Source organism: Garra rufa, chromosome 23, assembly GCF_049309525.1.
Source record: "Garra rufa chromosome 23, GarRuf1.0, whole genome shotgun sequence".
Taxonomy (NCBI): Eukaryota; Metazoa; Chordata; class Actinopteri; order Cypriniformes; family Cyprinidae; genus Garra; species Garra rufa.
In genome coordinates this window covers 17257669-17277313 of record NC_133383.1, presented here as the reverse complement: position 1 = coordinate 17277313, position 19645 = coordinate 17257669, and the positions used below count along the sequence as shown (strand labels likewise).

The window sequence follows — 19645 nt, the reverse complement described above, 5'->3', positions numbered from 1 at the left end:
AGAAAGTTCAGAAGAACAACATTTATCTGAAAGAGAACTCTTTTGTAACATTATAAATATCATCACTTTTGATCAATTTAAATCCTCCTTTCTAAATAAAAGATAATTCTATCATTTCTTTTCCCTTTAGACTTTTGAATGGTATAGTGTATAATGTTACAAAACCTTTTTATTTTAGATTATAGCTGATCTTTGGATTGTTCTATTCATCAAAGAATCCTGAAAAAATGTACTCAGCTGTTTTAAATATTGATAATAATAAACAAAATTGTTTCTTGAGCAGCAAATCAGCATATTAGAATGATTTCTGAAGGATAATGTGACACTGAAGACTGGAGTAATGATGCTATAAATTTAGGTTTGATCACAGGAATAAAATAAAATGTATGCTAAAATATATTTTTAAAATATTTTCAAATAGAAAGCGATTATTTTAAATATGTCACAATATTACTGCTTTTGCTGTATTTTGGATCAAATAAATGCAGGCTTGGTGAGCAGATGAAATTCTTTAAAAAAAAAAAAAACTGTAAAAATCTTACTGTTCAAAATGTAATTCAGTAAAAAACTCCTGAGTATTATAATTTTACACAGTTACCAAACATAGTAGCACTGTTGGAGCTTTTACTTTATTTTATCTTATACTTTTGGATATCTATTTTGGCTCTTATTTTTGGTCCATTTAAAAGAAAGTCTTGTGTATCTGTTATGATTTAAACTTGCCAACTTTTTGTACACTATCATATATTGTAAATCAGTGTTTTTCAACTCCAGTCCTGAAGACCCACCTCTCAGAATCTTTTTGTCAAATACTAGAAACAGCTAAAACATTCTGTACGGTGTTTCCTGAGATCTGGAGTTGAAAACCATTGATATAGAAGGCCTCAGAACTAACACACTTGGAACAAAAGCCACAAAACTGTTTTTTTTTTAGGTAATATGTTCTCTAACAGGAGCGAAATTAAGAACTCAGGGTCAGGGTTCGGGTCAGCAGCCATGCTTGTCTTACTGCACTGCTCACTGTCTCCGTTCCTCTCCTCCTCTTCCACCTTTGACCTTCTCCTCACCCAAACTACCTGCTGCCCCCTGCTGAAACCAACACACCCTTACCAAAACACACCCAGATCACACATCACACTCACAGAATGGCTGCATGTTAGCCCACTCACAAAAACAGACTACTTTTGGTCTATAGCAGTTTTCTAAGCTAATATGTTTGAACATATTAGTAAAGATACAGTATGTTTGCTGATTAAGTTTGCAGATGCAGCTTGGTATTTGTATTAAATGCAATAACATTCATACATTTTTTTAAGTGTGAATGCATGTATTATGTAAGGAATAATTGACGACGGGCCGTAGAATTCTTAGAAAATAATGCACACCCGAGGTGGTGATGCGGTCACGACGCGAAGCGGAGTGGCCGTTACACCTCGGGTGTGCATTATTTTCGTAGAATTCTACGGACCGAAGTCAATTATTCCGCTTATACTACAGTTACCACACCTCAAGACATCGATCAAATGATATATTTCAAGACATTCGTCCCGTTTTTATCCTTAAAACGCTATTGTGAGTAGGATTAATTTCTTACGCAGCTCATTCAACCGCTTCGTTGCTAGTTCCAAAACGTCATTTTAGAACTAGTAACGACGCTTGGGCTGTTAATAGCAAAATAATGCCGTTAATAATGAAGTTTAGACAGACCGAAAGACAAGCAGACAGACGGAAAGAGTGAGGGAGAGAAACTAAGTGTATGACTTTACCTCTCTCACGTCTGTGTCTCTCAAAGGTGACTGGCAGCATCGTCTCTACTAACAGTTAAACTTTAAGTTCACTTTCTTCAAGACCACGCCGTTGTTACCTCGCGTGTGAGAGCTGTCATGTCGTTTTTAAGTTGTTAATCGTCAGAGCAGCGCTAACAACATTAGCGCGAATGCTAACGTGAGAGCAAACTGTAAGTTATGTGTGTGCATCTGTGAGGTGAGTGAGAGAAAGAGAGTTTGTGCTTTCCGTACATAATAAAACGTAATATATTGTGGAAAAAAACATGGAAATAATCTGTCGTTTTTATCCTGATGTTTACTGTATTTATTAGTTTGGCCAGTGTCATTGTGGGTTTTGGTTATTTTGCTGTTTTGGGCTGTAAGGACCTTTGAAATAACTGAAATCGTATGGCGAAGTGATATAGACATGCACTGCGGTCTAAAGCTGCCTGGAACTACGTTCGCCGTGCGTATCCCTGAATATAATGCACACCTCTAGAACGTTCGTCAGCCAATCAGATTCAAGCATTCAATGGCCCTGTAGTATAATACATGATAAGTAACACTGCAAATGATTAAGTGTCCTGTTACCACCTGCCATATTATAAGACTGACATATGTGACCCTGGACCACAAAACCAGTCTTAAGTAGCACGGGTATATTTGTAGCAATAGCCAAAAATACATTGTATAGGTCAAAATTATGTTTCTTTTATGCCAAAAATCATTAGGATATTAAGTAAAGATCATGTTCCATGAAGATATTTTGTACATTTCCTACCATAAATATATCACAACTTAATTTTTGATTAGTAATATGCATTGCTTAGAACTTAATTTGGACAACTTTAAAGGCAATTTTCTCAGTATTTAGATTTTTTGCACCCTCAGATTCCAGATTTTCAAATAGTTGTGTCAGTCATCTGACATTTTATTGTGCTATCTTAACAATTGACGCTTATGGCTGGTTTTGTGTTCCAGGGTCACATATGACGGTTTATTTTAGCATTCTAACATATTTATGATATAATATGATTATTTGAGTTGATATTATTTGACTTTAAGACAGAAGAATCTGAATCTGTCATATCCTATATAGCAGTTCGATATGTGCACTGTAAAAAGTTTTCACCAGATTCAACTTAAAAACCTAAGTTCAGCAGCTGCCTTAAGTTTTTAAGTTAAAACAGCTTAAAACTACAAGTCATTTGAACTTATTACAATCAAAATAAGATTTAACTTGTGAGTTTAAATTACTTAAGTTGGTTTAACTTAACATTTTAAGGCAGCTGCTAAACTTAAGTTTTTAAGTTGAAACTGGTGAAAACTTTTTACAGTGTGGCGGAGAGACAGTTAAGGTGACCATCTCTGTCCAGCAGGAGCTTAGAGTAGCCGAATTGCTCTGGGAGAATGAATGTGGCTAATGCATAGGATTCCCCATTCATAAATAAGGTCTTGAGGAGGTGAGGATGCTTTTTTTATTCAGATGGCGGCAAGATACAGATGTTTCTAGAGCAGTTCCCAACTTTTTTGACACTCTGTTCTATTCCTGAACCAGTAACTCCCAACTTTGTCTGAGCACCCATGCATTATTTCCTAAATTTTGGCTGAGTTGTATGATAATGTTGAACTTTCGCCGAGCAAGCCTTTGTTTGGGTTATTGTGAATCCACAAAAATCGATTCTCTTGGCATTAATATTTAATTCTAATGGCAATTTCCTCCGTTTGCAATATAGCCGTCCAGCCACTATGCAAAACTGTTTAGTATAGACGTTTTGTGGGTTTTCACAATAAGTTTCGGAGGTGCTTTTACAAGTTTGCAATAGTCAGCGTTATGAGTATTTAGTCATAGAGTCATGGTTCCAACTAGGCTGATCTTTTCTCCGTGGCTCAATCTAATTCCCCTGATGCTCTTGGGATCGATTCTGGGGAGGTTGAGCTCATTAAGGTGCAGGGCTAAATGCAAGCTTGCACTTTCTGCAGGGGTGTTGTGGGACTGCTGAGATGGGCTTTCCAAGGGTCCTTTTCATCAGCAAATCCCCGAGTCATACAACTGTGTAGCAGCACCAAAAATGTACCATTCCCCGAATACTAAAGATGGATTGATAATCACGCAAAATCATAGCCCTGCTAAGTTGACATTCTTACAGCAAGTGTCTTTTATTCTAGAAACTCCTCAAGAATTGACTAACCATTTTGTAAACATTAAATGATGCATTTAATTATGATTTGATCATTTTCTGTGATAATTAGGACTAATGATGGATTCAGTTTTTTATTCAAATTAATTGCATAACATTTACTGAGAATAGCCCATGTGAAAAGATAGTCTAAACCAGGGGTGGCGAACTCCAGTCCTGGAGAGTCGCGGCCCTGCAGAGTTCAGCTCCAACCCTAATTAAAACTCACCTGCCAGTATCTTTCTAGTAACCCTTTAGACCTTGATTAGGTTGTTCAGGTGTGTTTGATTAGGGTTGAAGCAAAACTCTGCAGGGCTACGGCTCTCCAGGACTGACGTTCGCCACCCCTGGTCTAAACCTAAAATTGTTTTTATCCTCCATGCAATTAGACAAAACAGGTAGATAGAAGGTAGGCTGATCATTTAAAGAAGTTCACTTCCAGAATAAAAAAATCCTGATAATTTACTCACCCCCATGTCATCCCAGATGTTCATGTGTTTCTTTCTTTATTTGCAAAGAATTTACGTTATTTGAGGAAAAATCAATCTGAACCAACGGGTTTAAGGTCCAAATTGCAGTTTCAATGCAGCTTCAAACGATCCAAGCTGAGGAATAAGGGTTTTGTCTAGTGAAATGATTGGTCATTTTCTTATAACAATAAAAATGTGTATACTTTTTAACCACAAATTCTCATCTTGCACCAGCCCGATCCCATACATTTCGTAATAATGTTGAAAAGGTCACACGTGACGTCGGCGGACATACTGAACCAGTTTTACAAAGCGAGTGTGCAAAGAAAGTCAAACACCCTTTTCAAAATAAGGTAAAACAACGATGTTGGACGATTTTGAAGTTGGAGGAGAAAATGAGATGTTTACATGTTATTGTAATGCGTGAAGATTGTAGATTTTTTTTTAAGAAATAGACAAAACTCGTTTTGCTAGACAAGACCCTTATTCCTCGGCTGGGATCGTGTAGATCCCTTGGTAGCTACATTGAAACTGCAATTTGGACCTTCAACCCATTGAAGTCCACTATATGGATAAAAATCATGGAATGTTTTTCTTAAAAACCTTAATTTAATTTCAACTGAAGAAAGAAAGAAATGAACATCTTGGTTGACATGGGTGTAAGAAAATCATCAGGAATTTTTTATTCTGGAAGTGATCAAATATTTCAAGACTGTCAGATTGCCTACTGTATCTTGTTACGTGCGATTTTATCAGAGTGCCCTCAGGTACAGCAAACACAGAAATAGGTATATACTGGTATATACTGAAACTCACACATTGATTCACATATTGACTGACAGACCATTTTCTCTTCCATAATCGACTGAACAGATTGCAGTATTTTGTTTCTAGATTTCAACACCATCACTACAAAAAAAAAAACTTTAATGACTATCTCTTAGTTCTAGCTGACTGAAAATTGTGGATTTACTCTCCGAACACATTGCCGTTTTAGCTGGCATTTTGAAAGAGAGAACAATAGGCTTTGAAAAGGTTTTTCAAAACTGACATTTTCATTTGTGTGCATGTGTGTGTGTTCTGTTAGTGTGGCTTTCTGGTAGACAGGATTGAGGCCACTATGTGGGGACATACTGACATCACCAGTGTGCATACACTAAACTCAACAGACAGCCAGACAGCCAATGACAGGCCAAGAGCACTTGAGGGAACATACACATACACATTCACTATACCTAGCTATCTAAATGAGAACATACCATACACTTATGTTTTTATATAAAGCTAATTACAATTAAACTGCAAACCATTCTTTTACTTAAAGGGATAGTTCATCCAAGAATGACAATTCATTAATTACTCACCCTCATGTGTAGTCCATGTGACATCAGTGCTTCAACCATAATGTTATGAAGCTACAAAAATACTTTTTGTGCGCAAAGAAAACTAAAATAATGACTTTATTTAATAAGCTATTAATGAAATCTGCTCTCCGTTAATGTAACGTCCCTCAGATAAAACAGGTTTTGTGATTAAAACCCCTAATGTCTAATGTTTGTGTGTGGAGAGAGAATGCATTCTGCAGCTAACAGGCCATTAATCATTGAGCTGGATAGCCAGAGCTCTATGAATGAGTGTTTTACTCCAATATTGTGTGTCCTGCTGATTTATGACTAACCTCTGCTCTCCTCCATCTCATTCTTTCTAATGAAGCCCAAACACCTGAACAACTTCCAAAGAGAATGAATCTTCTATGGTACTATTGTTTTATTGTTCTGACAGATTGTGCCACGTTCATGCGAGTTTCGTTGTGTTACTAATTTAAAGGTCAACATTTAGAGAGAAGTACTTTTTCCATGTTCTGCACAACATGATTTATAATATTTATAATCAGATTCTGGCTGTTTTGTCATGGCCTGTACAAAAGTAATTAGTTTGCCCTTCTTACAAGTAATTGTAAGGTCATACAAGGTTATCTTTCCTCCTCTCGGAAATATTATTGATATTCCATGTCTATTAACTTCAGCGCATTACTCGTTTCTGACATGAATTATACATCAAATTGTGCAGCTCGTTGAGTAGAGGTGTGCTATTACGTTTCCAAGCAATCAGGCTTACAATTTTCACCTGGCGGGCGAGAAAAAATGAATCACAGACTTTGAAGGAAAAACCTGAGCAATAGAACAGAATATCATAAAGACATCCACATATGTCTTTTCAACCGCTCAGAGCACCCTAGCAATCTCATAGCAACATTGTTTTGCAAGGGTAAGCATTAAATTTCTTGGATTGACATGGGTGTAAGAAAATCATCAGGAATTTTTTATTCTGGAAGTGATCAAATACTTCAAGACTATCAGATTGCCTATCTTGTTACGTGCGATTTTATCAGAGTGCCCTCAGGTACAGCAAACACTTCCTGAACCTTGGTAATTTCACAGAAATGGGTATATACTGAAACTCACACATTGATTCACATATTGACTGACAGACCATTTTCTCTTCCATAATCGACTGAACAGATTGCAGTATTTTGTTTCTAGATTTCAACACCATCACTACAAAAAAAAAAAAAAAAAAAAAAAAAAAAAACTTTAATGACTATCTCTTAGTTCTAGCTGACTGAAAATTGTGGATTTACTCTCCGAACACATTGCCGTTTTAAATTTTCTTCAGAAAGTACAAAAATGTAAGTTTAATTGTTCTTTTTGTTGTTGTTTTTGGACTTTTGGTTTTCAGAATACCCCTTTGAGATGTTTGGGAGTATATATTTCTTTAATAGGCTGTGAGGTGGACTTTTGCCAGTGTTTAGCCACTGCTTGGCCCTGATCCCAGATAGCCTGTGGCTGAGTTTCACAGGCTGAGGTTCTGTTGGCAGATTCTCAGGAGGATACACAGTCTCTGGATTTAAACATACATGTCCATCATGCCTGGACTGCTGTTTACAAACAGTCATAATCACTTAGACCAGGCATTTATAGCACTTCATTACTCCTGTATCATCACATTTACAGTTGCTCTGCAAAAATGTTTCATGCAAAATCCAGTCATTTCAATAAGAATCTGCACAGTCGAGTGTTTCGCATAAGGACCAGAAGAGACAAGGCAGGCAGTGTCTTCTTATTGGATGAGAAAAAATTTGTAGTACAACTAAAACAATGCCAATATTTTAAAATATAACATTAAAAAGTGTACAAATCACTTGTTTTTTCTTTTTAAAGAAACATTGTCCAACTGCGACACCATCAGGTAAAGTTGCAAGGGAGTCTGTTGTCTCTGTCGCCTCCACTGAGCCCATTGAGTTTTAACAGACCCCTTAAAGCGTGCGTAAGTTTTTTGGGGGGGTAATTTAGAATGAATGGGGTACAGTCCTGTGAGAGGAGGTCATGCCTCCATTGCGATACAATTGGACTTGACTGGTTATGATCGGCTGTGATTGGTTCATGCAATAAATTTCACCTCTCGTGAAGAGTTCTGAGTTCGCAAATCAGTCTGAATTAACGTTATAATGGCGTTAATGGGAAGACTAATTAAAAAAAATAAGTAAACAACTCACACATAGATATAACCACTTTGTTACATAAAAATAAGACTTAAAATGGCCTGAAAACATGATCTGTGGGAGTTTTCAGTGAGGAATCAACTTGGTGAAATTTAAAGTAAGTCTCTATGTCTGTGACCAATATTTACTGAGCTTTGATAACTGAAGATCGGAAAAATTCAAAAATAGTTAAAAGTTTACTATTAAAAAGAATAGATGAACAGAAGATCACAAATAAAATATGTGACCCTGGACCACAAAACCAGTCTTAAGCACAGGTATTTTTGTACCAATAGCCAACAATACATTGTATAGGTCAAAAACATAAATTTTTCTTTTATGCCAAAAATCATTAGGATCTTTAATAAAGATCATGTTCCATTAAGATATTTTGTAAATTTCCTTTTTTTGCACCCTCAGATTCCAGATTTTCAAATAGTTGTATCTTGGCCATATATTATCCTATTTTAACAATTGACCCTTATGATTGGTATTGTGGTAAGGGACACATATGCTGGTTTATTTTAGCATTCTAACATATTTCTGATATTATATGACCTGCTGTTCCTCATCTGCTTTGTGTTGATATTATCTGACTTTAACAAACCATACATCAATGGTAAGCTTGTTTATTCAGATTTTTGATAATGTATACATCTCAATAAAAAAAAATACCCTTATGACTGGTTTTGTGGTCCAGGGTCACATATATTGTTTAAATTGTTATACTGCCTTAAGTTATTTTGGAATGAATGTAAAATGCTTAAAAACACTAGCTTGATGAGAAAATTGAGTTTAATAAATAAAATATCAATTATATGGTTAATGTAAAAATATAAAATAGATTTTTTTTCTTCTTTTTCTGAAAGTGTAAGTGATGACCTACCAACATCAGTTGTGTTGCTTTACTGTGCTTTTTTGTGTTGCTATTCACAAATTATCTCCTGTGGTCTCATGGGAAAGTAATATGTCCATCATATGTGCACTTCTGGTAATATTAGTAATTTGGGTACTTTTTGCCTACTGCTTTAGGGAATTATGTGGTTTGGTGGGGGGTAATTGAGAATGAATGGGGGAAAGTCACGTGAGAGGGGGCAATGCCTCCATTGTGATATGATTGGATATGACTGGTTGTGTTCGGCTATGATTGGTTCCATGCACTCTGCATTCGCGAATCAGTCTAAATGAAAAATATAATGGTGTTAATGGAAAGACTAATTTAAAAAACTCCAAGTAACGAAGTAACACACTTAGATATAACCGCTTTGTTACATTAAAACGTGATCTGTTGGAGTTTTTGTGTGTTGTTGACTTGTGATTTCGGATGCAGAATTTTGCTAATCAAAATTTCACTAATCTGACCGCATCTTTAGACCATTACAGTCATCGCTCACCATTGTCTTTCTATCTCAGCACTGCAGTCTGTAGTTACAGTAGCATTATTTGGCTAAAAGCTTGTGCATACGTGTACACTGACACATTACAGATGATGCTGGCTTAATTTACAGTCTCTACTTTCCTGAAAATGTCACACTGCCAGTTCTGTAGCTCACACATTGTGAATGTACCTCCTAGCGCAGTGATGCTCTTTTCCCCTGCTGCGGGTGGAGCTGTATTTGGCATGTTGGAGTCACTGCACAGCAGCTAATGAGACTACACAAGCTGTCCTCTATTAACTGAAAGCATCTCACTGCAGACTGACACAAACGTGTGCGTGTATGAGTGATGCGCAAGGGGGGCAGTCTGCCTGGATGTGTCCGACTGCATGCATGCAAATACAAAACAAACATTTGTGACAGTAAATGCAGCTATTTGTGCAAAATTAAGACATTTTGATGTCCTGTTTTAATGTGCACATTTGATTATATCAGCACCCTGCTCAGAATCTCTGAATGTACATCCACTGTACAGTTTTTTTAGTTTTTGTCTCTGGACGTGCAGTAATCCATCATTCCAAACAGCCTGTAATCTTCTGCAAATTTCTCAGCTTGAAATGCAGGGCTGAGACAGGCAGAGGTAGAAAGCTTTTCATCTGTCTAGAAGGTTCCATGTGCAGCAGATCCTTGCTGCTTTTTTAGAGAAAGGTGCAATTTTTGTGAATTACAGTAGAATCTGAACAGTCTTGGAGTTCAGAGATTTAGATTTAGCCCAGATAGATTGATAGATAGATAGATAGATAGATAGATAGATAGATAGATAGATAGATAGATAGATAGATAGATAGATAGATAGATAGATAGATAGATAGATAGATAGATAGATAGATAGATAGATAGATAGATAGAGATTGATTGATTGAGATCAAATTGCTTGGGTCTTCTTCCTCCTGAGGGGGAAAAAAGGAAACAAAATACATTTTGTAAGATGGTACAGTCTACAATACAAAACATGATATAAATTATGGTGAAAACTATTTTTTAATTAAAAGTGTAACATTTATATATATTATTGAACTTTTTTTTTGGGGGGGGGGGGGGTTCTTCTTTTTTGTGACAGCAATTAATATATATTAAAGAATCCTGAAAAGATCTTTTTCTTTCTTTCTTTCTTTTTTTTTTTTTTTTTACAAAAATAGTAAGCATCACAACTGTTCAACATTCATAATAAAAAAAAAAAAATTATTGATAACTTAACAAAAAATTGGCTTTGCCATCACAGGAGTAAAATCTTAAAATATATTCAAATAGTAAACAGTTACACTTAAGGTCAAAAGTTTACACCCCCCTTTTAGAATCAAAATAAGAGGGCTCTTACAAAATGCATGTTATTGTTTATTAAGATATCTCACATAAAAGATGTTAACATACAGTCCACAAGAGAAAATAATAGTTGAATTTATAAAAATGACCCTGTTCAAAAGTTTCCAACCCCTTGATTCTTAATACTTTGTTGTTACCTGAATGATGTACAGCTGTTTTGTTTTTGTTTTTTGGGGGGGATTTTTTTATTTTTTGTTTAGTGATAGTTGATCATGAGTCCCTTGTTTGTCCTGAAAAGTAAAAGTGCTCCTTTAGGTCCCACAAATTCTTTGGTTTTCCAGCATTTTTGTGAATTTGAACCCTTTCCAACAATAACTGTATGACTCTGAGACCCATCTTTTCACACTGAGGACAACTGAGGGACTCATGCAACTATTACAGAAGGTTCAAATGCTCGAAAAGCTGGATCTCAAAATCAGATAGTATACAGTCATTGTTGGAAAGGGTTAAATTAGGGCTCAATCGATTAAATTTTTTAATCGCGATTAATCACATGGTTGTCATGAGTTAACTCGCGATTAATCACCCATTTTGGTAACACTTTCTATGAAGCCCGTATTTATAATACATTATAAGGGTATTCTTAAGGCATTGTAATGAATGCATAATGCATTATAAAAAACCTTATAATATGTTATATCATCTCATGAGTATTCATAAGAACAGTTTTAATGTATTATAAAGTTTTACTTTTTTGTGGTTATAGCTTTTAAGAGAATGATTACCTCCTCATAGTTATAACATATTATAAGTCTTATATCTTGCCATGTTTCTCATGTCACTTTACTTAAAGCATACAAAGACAACTTATAAGTAATTATAATAATATTTCCCAAAGAACCCTAAGATCAGGTATCAGTTTAGATAAATGTGTAATATGAACAGTTTGATGATTTTGATGGTACCCTTCAGACAGCTTAATTTAAGATAAGATAAGTAACTCTGCAACTGCATGTCAGCTAGCAGTAATTATTATTATGCTGAATATATGCTAACACTAAATTTCGATGTTTCCCCAAAAGACAAACTAATATGATATAGTCCATTATAAATTAAGAAGATTTAATATGCCGTTCATTGTGTGTTATAAATTATCATAATCTTAAAAGTTATAACCTCAAATACTCAAGTATTATAATGTATTATAATTGTTGTTATGATTATTCATGAGATGGTATAACATATTATAAGGTTTCTTATAATGCATTATGCATTTATTATAATGCCTTAGAAATACCCTTAAAATGTGTTATAAATAGGGGCTTCATAGAAAGTGTTACCCAAATGTTTCTGTTCTAAATGTACCTTAAATTAATACTTTTTAAATGTTTTAATACTTTAATCAACATAGGCATGGACAAATATGGATGCTTTAAGCAAATGTATGTTTATTATTAGTGAAACCATACTCGACAAGACTAGACATGTTTCAAAGGTCATAGATGTTTTTCAAATAACTTGTTAATGTCTATTTGACACATGAAAGAAAAAGAACATAGAAATACCAGGTTCCCATTACTTCTCTTTCTTTGCACTGAGCAATTTACTTACACAAGCCTGTTTACATTATTTACAGGACAGGGCAGCTCACTTCTTCTGAACATGCAATATGTACATTTATTATTTATTATTTGTTTGCCTCTCAGTGCCCACATACTGTAATTTGATGCAGCCAAGTTCTCAGCAAAAATGTTTCCATTGTTTCTGTTGTCAGACAACCAAAGTAATATGAAATAATGACTGAAAAAAATCCTGTTTTTAACTTACTGTTTGAATGTTTTTATGTTCCTTGGACTTTCCAGGAGTTCACCCGTTTAAAATTATGTGATTATGTGTGTAATTTTTTTAAGGTATTGTTTTCGTTATAATGTACTGATTCGAGAGCCTGGTCTCATGAAAATACGTACCAGTAGCACAATTTTTGTTTTCTATTTTGCGTGCTATTAATATTATTATTATTATTATTAACGCGTTAATTTTGACAGCCCTAGTTTAAATACACACACACAAAAAATAATAATTTAAACAGCAGGCAGTTTAACTGTTCAGGACAACTATCACTAACAAAACAAAACAAACAAAAACAAACAAACAGACAAAAAAACAGCTGTGGATCATTCAGGTAAGAACACAGTGTTAAGAATCAAGAGGATGTAAACTTTTGAACGGGGTCATTTTTATAAATTCAACTATTATTTTCTCTTGTAAACATCATTTATGTGAAATATCTTTTTCAGGTCAGTACTAACAATAACAATAACATTTTGTTAACAATGTTAATTTTGAATGATCCCTTTTATTTTGGTAAAATAATTAGCATTTTGCAGATTCTGAAAGGGGGTGTAAACTTTTGACCTCAACTGTTTTTTAAATTGTAATAATATTTTACAATATTAGTGGTTTTACTGTATTTCTGATCTGATCTGATTGATTGGTTGATTTTTTTTGTATGATTAAATTTTGACCATTTAAATGTTTAAATGTACTATTTCTATATAATAGTGTAATACACAATATTTTTATTTCTCCTTAGGAATTTTACCGTAAACATTATAAAGAAACATCCTTTCTCTGAGTTTATTTTCCTGTGAGACTCACCCTTCGCACCTGTGAAACTTTGTTTCTATCCTGCTGTATTTACCTTTCCATCTGACCTCAGGTCGGCGGTTAATAATCAATCGTTTTCTCCATTCACATGTGCTTACTTCACAAGCCTGCTGCTTATGTGCACCAATTCCCTTCAAATGCTTGTGGAATCCGCAGGTTTTGAAGGACAGTTAAAGCTGAAATATTTGCTGGATTTGTGGCTTGTTTACCTTTAAGCGAGCTAATACGCTGCAGATTGAAAACACAAAGCCGACATCAAGAGAGAAAATCCAGCATGGCTTTTGATCTGGACTACTTTAGAGGGAGGAGGAGGGGACTGTAAGACACTCAACCCCGCCCACTCTAGAGTCCCAGCCAATCAGAGCAGGTCTGGAGGAGAGAGTGTGTGTGTGTGTGAGAGAGAAGGGAAAGGAGGTGGTAGAGTGGCAGTCTTTGCTTGTGTGTAGGGAGCGGTCAATCTCTCACGCTGCTGCAGTCTGCGAGCATCCTCAAGAGTGAGAATCTCTTTTTATTCTCTTTCATTCATATATTCCTTTGTTTATCCTTTGTTTTATGCTTTCAGCCTCTCACCTTTTCAATTTCTTTGCTGTTGCTGAATCGTTTCTGTTCAAGTGAGAGTGTATTTGCAAGCACGTGTGTGTGTGTGTGTGTGTGTGTGTGTGTGTGTGTGTGTATGTGAGTGTTTTATTGTGTTTAATTTGAGGTTACATTTATGTTATACTTTAGAAAAGTGCAATTTATGTTGTAATTGTGCATGATATTGTTATTTTCACAATTATGTGTTTTCTTAAGCGGCAACTTCCCTGGTGAATAGTTCTCAATGTATGAACTTTCTGCCATCTTTATTTACATAAAAAATATTGAGTATTTTGGGAACGATGTTTCCAAAAAACATCTCCTGGAGGTTTGTGTGCTCAGCAGTCTTTTTTCATTCGAGTGGATTTGTTCGGGATGAGTGCGTCCCTCACTGCAGGATTGTTTTGGGTTCTCTACTTTATCCTCCGTCTGAGCTTTGCACCACTCTGAAGACTCTTTAATCTGTTTTTCCTCTCTTTCTGTCTTTCCCTCTGGAGAAGAAGCATCTCTTTGTTTCATATTTGTTGTTTAGTGCTTTCTCTGTCTTTTCAATTGACATTGAGGCCATCAGAGAAAGAGGTAGAGCTTAGTTTCCAGAGGTGGGAGTGATTTGAATAACGCCTGTGTATTTCATTGGGAGGGAATGCGGATATATTTCTGAGTCAGGTCTTTTTTTTCTGCTTTCACTGATTGTATCATCATCATAATTGTCCTTGATCTTGCTCTCTCAGCCTGCAGCCTAATGACAAAATTTACTTGTCATTTGACCTTTGAGTTTCTGCAAGGACAGACAAGGCTCTCAAATCAGCTTTATTCCTCAGTAGACCCCTTGATGACCCTCATGCTCATTTAAAACATCTGAGGCTGCTCAAATCATCTACTTTATTATTTGCATGAAGTATTTTTAGACCAATTAAATGGGTTAAAACAAAATGAAAGAGAAACAAGCAACGAGAGAAGGAGCCAAATCAACTGTAACATGTTGCTCAGGTGTGGTAGCTGCTCTTTTGGGGCTGCTGTGCTGGTTTGGTTGGTCTAATGGTGTTCACACTGGGCTTTGGGGCATTGCTGAGTGCTCAGGTTCAGCACACTGTGTGTGTGTGTGTGTGTGTGTGTGTGTGTGTGTGTGTGTGTGTGTGTGTGTGTGTGTGTGTGTGTGTGTGTGTGTGTGTGTGTGTGTGTGTGTGTGTGTGTGTGTGTGTGTGTGTGTGTGTGTGTGTGTGTGTGTGTGTGTGTGTGTGTGTGTGTGTGTGTGTGTGTCTGTGTGTGTACATTGGTCTCAGCAGCAGCCACAGCAGATGTAGTTCTCTGCTGAAACAGGGCTGAGGTGTGCAGCACCCTCAACAAACTGCAATGCCATGCACTAGATTGCCTGCTGAAAGAGCATGAGTTCTGTTTTAGGAGGGCAAATCTCTATTTTAAAGCTCATGTCTGTCTTTACCATCCTGAAAAGCACACTAGAAAATGTACTTGGAAATTTGATGTTTAATTCACTGTTATTTGCCAGTTTGTTGTTATTAGTCAAATTTACTAGCATTTTTTATAGTGGGGTTGGTAAGATTTTTGGGTAACACTTTACAATAAGGTTCGTTAGTTAACATTACTTAACTACTTTAGTTAACATGAACTAAGAATGAACAATACTTCTACAGCATTTATTGATCTTGGTTAATATTCATTTCAACATTTACTAATGCATTATTAAAATCAAATGTTGTGTTTGTTAACATTAGTTAATGCACTGTGAACTAACATGAACCAACTATGAACAACTGTATTTTTATTAACTAACGTTAACAAAGATTAATAAACAGTGTAATAAATGTGTTCATGTTAACAAACAACACCTTATTGTAAAGTGTTACCAATTTTAGTGATATTTTTGTAAGTTTTAGTCTCTTATTCTCACCTATAATCAAAAATATAGTAAAAATACAAATATTGAGACATAATTACAATGGAAAATAACTATTACCTATTTTATTATATATTAAAATGTAATTTATTCCTGTGATGGAAATGATCATCATTCAGAAATCGTTCTATTAAGCTGATTTGGTGTTCAAGAACTATTTTATTTTTATTATTATTAATAATAATCATTTTGAAAACAGTTGTTTTTTAATTCTGTTTTTGTAGAGGTTTTATATTTCAGATTTTGTTGACGCCGATAGCCTTGTGGGCAGTGCGTCGACATATGGTGCAGTTGCACCTCGGGTGTCCCGAGATCGGATCCCGCCTTGTGGACCTTTCCCGATCCCACCCCCTCCCTCTCTCCAACTCACTTCCTGTCCTATTTCCACTGTCCTGTCGAAGAAAAATGGAAAAACACCCCCCCCCCACCCCACACACACACACACAAAAAAAAAAAACATATTTTTGAAATTATATGGGATCCTAATTTAGCCAACCTGGTCTCATGATAAAAACATACCTCTGGGAACTTTTTCACAAGATGTGAAATATTTACCACCATGTACGTTTCGAGACATATTCAGTGTGAAATGTCCACTGGGTGGTGCTAAAACGGTGTTCCTTTTTTTTCCCCTGAAAAGATGAACGTACATATGGTACATTTTATGTGATGTTGGTTTTGTAGGTGTCCGAAACCAAGTTCTGACTTGAAACGTCTGTTGAGTGGCGCTGTAACTCTAAAGCTCTGTGACATTTTAAAATAACATACCATCTGCATTACACATTAACCTACCCGATAGTATGAACAAAAGTGAATGTGATGTAAAAACACAATTGTAAGGCATGTTTTTCATGCATTCGTACCCAAGGATTCCACATCCTAAATCCAATTACATGCCGGCTAAGCTACCGAGCAAGTTTGTTACATCCGGAAAGCGAAACATTTGGGGTTGTGGCTAGATACAGCTAGAAGGGATACAGCTGCATGCGGAAACTAACAATAAATTAAATGTTCTACTTATTAGTTTGTGTTTTAATAACGTCTACACCTACCCCAACCCTAAGCCTACCCCTTATAATAATGCAAAAACAATAATAATTGAACTGTAATCATAACTGTGTACGAAAACAATTACAAGTGCTTGCTGTTTTACCACCTCTAGTGTTCATTTCTGTTGGAAACCTTAATGATATGTACTTATTGGTACGTATTTCGCGTTCCCAGAGGTACGTTTTCGTCATGAGGCTGGGTAGATTATAGCTGTGTTTTTACCAACATAAATTTACATTTTGTTTTATTTTTGTGGTAGCATAAGGCTTATGGCTTGAACCCTCCAAACAAAACACAACAATAGGGAGTCTTAAAAAAATGCATATATTAAGAAATGGATCACATAGAGTCGGCTGTTTTTTTATCCTACAGAATGATGAACATTTCAGTTCTGTAGTAATCTGTGGAGATTCCGTATCAGCCTGTGTATAACAAAGAGACAAAAGTGGGATGTTATCGGATATCATAGTTTTCCAGAGTGGAAGATACATAATATGACTTTACCATCTCTGTCTCTCTCTCTCTTCTACATTTCCTATATTGACTGTGTGACCTTGTGCTAGAAGTCAGCACAGAACAGCTACTGTAGGTTGTATCGATCGGAGCTGTCATCTCAGACATTAAGACTCTACAACACCACATCCTTTCTGGACAGCATTTCTCCCGAGAGATCTTTTTTTTATTAATTCTTTGGTTTGAGACTGTTTGTTTGCATGTGCTCTTTTCTGTTCTAGTGATTTTAGGGTTGCCTTTGCAGAGCTTGATGTTTGATTTCAAAAAACGAAAAAAAGAAGTAGTTGTCGCATTATATTTATGCTTGCTTGGTTATGTTTGTGTTTACAGAGTACGGGCGTTTCGAGGCCAAGATTCATGACTTACGAGAGCAGATGATGAACCACAGCATGAGTTCTGGATCTGGATCCCTCAGAACCAATCAGAAACGCTCACTCTATGTCAGGTAGACCTAATCTATTTACATAAAATTACATACACTGTGAACTGCAAGATTTCATCTTCTTTGTTTCTCATGTTTTTCAGTAAATTGTCCAAAGCTTCAGGTTTTCCTTGCAAAGATTTATACGTAAAATTCAAAAATCTTTTCTCTGTTGTCTTATTTCACACTGTTTAACTTCTCAAGACAGTTGTCTTGTTGTGTGCCTATTTTTACTGAAAAGCAAGTAAAAAACAGATTTTTTGGTTGTGATTGACTTTGAATGAATGTTTCTGTCACCACAGCTGGGATACTAATATATCCCAACAGCCCCTGATCATTTAAACTCAGTGTTAACTGTCTCTCCATGACACTCTTGTTATGTGGGGCTGATGTTGTATTGATGTGAACATTGGTGTGGTCTCTCTGGGTAATGAGACATGTTTCTAGCCGGGAGCGAGATGTTTGTTATATACACAAGTACACGTACACACACTTCAGGGGTTTGCGTGTGAACCAGCAGGGTATCTGAGTGAGTGAGTCAGAATTCATCAGTGTCCACTTCTCTCTCTCTCTCACACACACATACACACACATACTTAAAGGAGCACATGCTGTCTTATATGTGCGCTCTGATCCTAGATCAGCCAAAATTGGGGATCACACTGTTTTAACATGACATTTAGAAGAGCAATTGATATTTAAAATTAGTAGTAAAATTGCAACAGTGAACCATTATAAGATGCTCCAGGAAACCTCTCTTTGCTCACCTCTTCTCTGTTCTTAAAGGGATAGTTCACCCAAAAATGAAAATTCTGTCATCATAAGACCTACGTAATATTAGCCTCCAGGTTCACTCCAAACGTCCCATGCGACAGCACTGTTTGGCTACTCTTCTGAACAGCTGTTATGATTCTCCCAGATATGTTTCACAATACAATCAGCAGAGCAAAGATTAGTTCTTCATCAGCTGGTAGCAACATGCAGCTGTGGGTTTCCGATTTGGCTTTGTTATTGTGTTAGGTGGAAAATTTCAGCAGAACCAGTGCACCTGTGGAGATCCATTGTGATAAATAGCCCGCCTGTCAGCAGTTCTACATATACACACCTCCTCTCCTCATGATGTACAGCATTCATCGCTCCCACAGCTTTAAAAGATGCTCAATATCTCCTTCCCAGCTGCAGTCTAATGCTGCAGGCCCCCTCTGTGGGTGCTAGATAATTGTACAGTGTCGTAGCCAGTTTGGGCCGTAGAGCTTTTGTGGAAACCGGATGCTGGGAAAAGCTGAGACACAGGAAATCAGACCTTGTAGGGAGTCATTTGTTTGCTGCAGAGCACATCAGCACAGGTTGGCTCACTGAAGTTACGAATTTGTTAGGTTTGGGATTTTACTAACGCTTGACTTAGGAGTCATATCATGGGGGTTATATCATGGAAAAAATGGATTTTGAATTTCACTTCTCATCAAGGTGTTTGCATTACAACCATCAGCATACAGTTATAGGAAAAAGTAAGTGATTTAATATGGATTTAAATGCTTATTGTTTAAAATACAGTGGTGGCCAAAATTATTAGAACACTAGTATTTTCACCAGCTAAAAAATGATTTTAAGTCAGTTATTTCTATCTTTTGCCATAGTATGTGAGTAGGTAATATACGTTTACATTTCCAAACTATAATTTTGCCATTAATTGTAATAATCCAGTGAGATTTTTGCTTGCAGGAGTCTGACAACAGCCAGTGCTCCACACAGAGATCTGATCTCATCATCATCCAGTCTGTCTGGAATGGCATAAAGAAACAGAACAAACTGAGACAGACTAAATCCAGCAGAACTGTGGCAACCTC

General features: G+C 36.1%; 1 protein-coding gene across 5 annotated transcripts in view; it reads left to right on the top strand.

Moving 5' to 3' along the window:
• Window positions 1-19645, top strand: part of dlg2 (discs, large homolog 2 (Drosophila)) — a 259268-nt gene that overhangs the window by 207848 nt on the left and 31775 nt on the right. For all 5 annotated transcript variants that reach the window (XM_073829906.1, XM_073829904.1, XM_073829905.1 and 2 more), the window contains one exon: window positions 17708-17822. In XM_073829906.1, coding sequence (XP_073686007.1) covers window positions 17708-17822 — 115 coding nt within the window. The remainder of the gene's footprint in view (window positions 1-17707; window positions 17823-19645) is intronic.